Source organism: Scatophagus argus, chromosome 11 (assembly GCF_020382885.2).
Source record: "Scatophagus argus isolate fScaArg1 chromosome 11, fScaArg1.pri, whole genome shotgun sequence".
Taxonomy (NCBI): Eukaryota; Metazoa; Chordata; class Actinopteri; family Scatophagidae; genus Scatophagus; species Scatophagus argus.
The window spans coordinates 7,966,768-7,970,716 of NC_058503.1; the positions used below are offsets into that span (position 1 = coordinate 7,966,768).

At 40.4% G+C, this 3,949-nt stretch overlaps 1 protein-coding gene across 1 annotated transcript; it reads right to left on the bottom strand.

Moving 5' to 3' along the window:
- Nucleotides 1-275: 275 nt before the first annotated feature.
- tmem30c (transmembrane protein 30C) lies at nucleotides 276-3,591 on the bottom strand. The gene is made up of 7 exons (XM_046403117.1): nucleotides 3,225-3,591; nucleotides 2,840-2,956; nucleotides 2,430-2,537; nucleotides 1,641-1,731; nucleotides 1,401-1,547; nucleotides 1,103-1,315; nucleotides 276-926 (listed from the first exon to the last, which is right to left on the bottom strand). The coding sequence occupies exons 1-7, from the start codon at nucleotides 3,420-3,422 to the stop codon at nucleotides 739-741; spliced, it is 1,062 nt and encodes a 353-aa protein (XP_046259073.1). The 5' UTR covers nucleotides 3,423-3,591; the 3' UTR covers nucleotides 276-738.
- Nucleotides 3,592-3,949: the final 358 nt, after the last annotated feature.

A 3,949-nucleotide genomic window follows, 5' to 3' on the forward strand; every position in this document is an offset into this window, starting at 1 on the left:
TACACACCTGCAAACCATTCCCATCCACCTCAGATGTACTTTGGGATGACCATAATTAGCAAATGTAAGCATGCTGACACAGTAAACTAAGACAGAGCACATTATTCCTATTAAACACGGGTATGTTGACATACAGATGTTTAATAGGAATTTAGTTCAAAGCACTTCTTTGTGTATAACAGCATGATTTTTAGCATCTATGGTTCCATGTAAGAACACATCAAAAATAATACCAGCTGCACTGGCTAACGTTAATTGTGCTGTAATTTAAAACCTTTTCCACAAAAATACACCTTTATTCAATTTTACAATTTCACTTTACAGTTCTCTATATATTGATGCACTTCTCAAAGGAATTCAGCCTTAACACTACAGAGACTAGACTTTAGCAATTTTTACTGGAATAAAGTATATTCAAATCATATTAATAAATATTAACAGTACATGAACAAAATGGCGTGTATTAAAAATGCAAAAAAATGCAGTTCTTCAAGTGAAATCAACATGTACAAGAAAGCTTGAAGCCTCTGCTGACTCACCCAGCAGTCAGTAGGTTGTTCAGAACAACATCATCACAATAAAAGTTGTAAACACATGCTGCGGTGGTATTGTACCAACGTTGTTTTTGAAGCCGTTCCCATTTCCATCCATTTGCTCACATCAATGTGCTGCCCATTTCAGATTTGTTGTCTCTTTTAAGCTACGTGTTTTCCACCATCCCAGAAAACGTCTTACCCTTCATTCTTGCACGTTTTTCCCATCCTTCCCAAACTTCCACCAGACCACAGTGAGGAGGATGGCTATCAGTAGGATCAGGCTGCTGGTTACTAGGTAAGCAATGGGCAGGAAATGGTTCTGACCCCCAAACCAGGTCAATGTAGTCAGCACCACTTCCTTTCTGCCTTGGAAGTGCTGCACAGGGAAGTCTGGAAAGCCGGAGGTCAAGGCTGAAAATAGGTGATCACAAAGAGAAGCTCAATGGAAAACAGCTGGCCTCTAGTCTTAAAATAGACTCTGTGTCTGTATGCTCATGTTTAACAGCAGATAAGACAAAGGAGAGAAAACACACAATGAGATGTAACCCACGCCAGTGAAAGGATACTGTAGGCTATCTCCATGCTGTAATTCCCTGCTGGCAGCCCCTTCGTAAAGGGCTTATTGGCTCGGTGCAATATCCCATAAAGCTTCTTGAAGTTGGGGAAAGCTGCCTCTCTCATCCATACGATAAAGTCATCGTTGATGAAGCCGTTGTTGGTCAAGTCGAGGGGATCAAGATCATACACAGGCTTCTGCCAGTATGGAGGCTGTGCTGTTCCTATGCAGTAATCAGACAACAGACACAGGTGAATGATATTGGACTCAAGACTGAACAACTGACAACTGTTTTTTATCAAGGTTACCTTCAAACACCTCAGCCAGTGTCAAGTTGTCTGTCCTTGGGTTGCGGTACTTGATATTTTTGTCTGTATACCAAGTGATGCCCCTCCGTAGCAGAGGAACCTGAGATGAAGGACTGCCAGGGTCAAGATAGGTCAGAGTGAAGGAATCTGGGAGAACAGATAGTTCAGAGAGTTCAGAGGTCAGTGAGACCAAGGTGGAGGGTGGACATGATTAAATGAATGATGAATTGTGTTATGTACCATTGAAGATACTGTTGGCCACAGCACCACAGGGGGCAATAGGGAGTCCGTTTTGGTCTTTTGTAAATGGCCAGCAGTACGAACTGGGGTTCTGGGGTCAGAAATCAAGGTTAACGAAGAAGCTTAGGAAGATTACTTAACTTAAGTGCAGTCCAGCATTGGGCTTAAGTACAGTTTTAAGGCACTTGTAGCTAACTTGCATACTTTTTATACTTGTGTATGATAACTATACACCTTTGTTACTTCCTTCCATTTTAAGAGGAAATATAGTACTTTTTACTCATTTGCATTTATCACTGGTGGGCTGGTAAACGTGATCAGCTTTATCAAAAATGGTTGTGATGCTGTGGAACATAAATAAAACAGTGTGATAATTTGGTCATCCTTTTCATCATAAAACTTTTGTGGGTAAACAGTTAGTGGGTAAACTTTTTTGTAATTCAGAATGTACGATGTTAAAATGCTGTTTACAGACTAATTAATCTGCAGTAATTGATCAATATCTGAATACACAGTAATTTAACACTGAGCAGCTGTTCTGCTGCATAAATACACTCATGTTTGAGTTTAAATGCACTTTTCAGTTACTTGTGTATTTTTACTTTAGAATGGAAAACTTGCTTGTGAAAGGATTTTTCATATTGTAGTTTAGCTACAGCCACAACTGCATCAAAAAAGATGAACAAAGCAACAATTTCAGTTTTCCACCAGGGACAAAAAGAGGTATTTGTTGTTAATAAAGTCTCTTAACAATGTTACCGTAATAAATGAATACAAAATATTGTGGACCTGTAATTTTTGCTTTCTTCCAACCAACTGTGCATCATCTCTGGAGTCCATGTATCTGCGGAGGTTCTGGTGGAAGTTTCGGAGGCCATAGTAGAAAAAGACATCTCCCTTGAACAGCAGTAGGAAGCAAATCGTCAACAAAGGTGTACAAACAGAAATGCTGAGAGTCCAGACTGAATTCTGTCTTTGACTAACTTTAAGCTTTACAGCATGGATTGCATGCATAATCCATGTTAAAGTTTTGCAATATTACTGGATTGACAAAATAATCTTAACTCAAGGTCCACTCACAAGCCTTCTGACAGCTTTCAACCATATGTGTATTACTTGAGTCTCTAGGAAAAGTTTTAAAGTGAAACTCAAACTGCGACCGTTTTGTTACACTATGTTGTCAAACTAGCTGAGGTTACCTTGAATGCTTTCTCAACAGGAAACACCACAGTGCAGCTGCAGCTTTGAGCTGCATTGTTCACATTTTTACGCTTTTCAAAGCATATATTACATGTCCCGGCCTCTGTGTAGTCCAGCTGAGGAGACAGGAGAGAGTTCATTAAAGAGTGGAATAAACTGAATAAACTGTTCCTGTTTATCTAACTCAGAACCTAACCTTGGATCTTTCCTCGCTGTCACTCCCTTTTTTATTGCACACTAGAGCATTCGGTCTCTTCCTCTATCTGTCTCTCTCTCTCTCACACGCACACATACGCTTTGTGTATTTTACTACAATATTTCCACAGATATAAAAAAAGCTATTAAATAATCAAGAGGAATTTTCAGAAACACACATACACTCACCTTTAATTCCTGCGTGCTCTGCACTGTGAGAAGCAGCCATACTCCCAGCAGCATGCATATCAAAGCCATTAAATAAAAGAATGGCAGCACAGTGTTAGCTGTTAGCATGGGAGACCAGGCAGGTAGTCTCTGCTGTTTGAAAGCTGAGTTGTCTGGCCTCTGAGACAAGGGCCCAGCCTTTCCCTTCACTTTGCCCATCAGAGGGACCGTCAGTTAGTGGCTCAAGAGGAACTTGGATAGCTGAAGAGCCAAAAAAGAAGGTACTGCTCTATCTTCTGTCCCTGTTTTGTTTCAGCGATATCTCTCTGCACACACACACGCGTCTGCTTGCCAAAACATTTTCCCAGCAGGCCTTGCGGGGTGGGTGAAACCGTTGGCTGTTATTTATTAACCTCAGTTCTTCACTTAACTACCTCTTTCTGTTACTTCCATTTTTCTTTGTGATTATGTTTTGTTCTTCTTCCCTGCTTCCTTGCTACAAGACAAACACAGGTTTTTTGTTTATTCACATCGAAACAACACAGGAGGGTATTTCATATCTTTATGCTAATTTGCTGAGGGAGACATTCTGTTAGTTCTGTGTCCCATTCATGCTGCTTCAAAATGCTTTATCAAAAGGATGTTATGATAAATGGGACTTCCTAGTGGGCAAGTAAACTCATGACCTCACATTCTCAGTAGGAGGGACTTCCCAAGGTCAGACTAAATAAATAGAGGGATGCTGG

Excerpts from the sequence above, each read along its gene's own strand:
- tmem30c (XM_046403117.1), bottom strand. The coding sequence starts at position 3,422 with ATGGGCAAAGTGAAGGGAAAGGCTGGGCCCTTGTCTCAGAGGCCAGAC. Across the intron at positions 1,548-1,640 it reads GGCCAACAGTATCTTCAATG|ATTCCTTCACTCTGACCTAT; the intron begins GTACATAACACA and ends CTGTTCTCCCAG. Across the intron at positions 927-1,102 it reads CAGCATGGAGATAGCCTACA|ACTTCCCTGTGCAGCACTTC; the intron begins GTATCCTTTCAC and ends CCGGCTTTCCAG.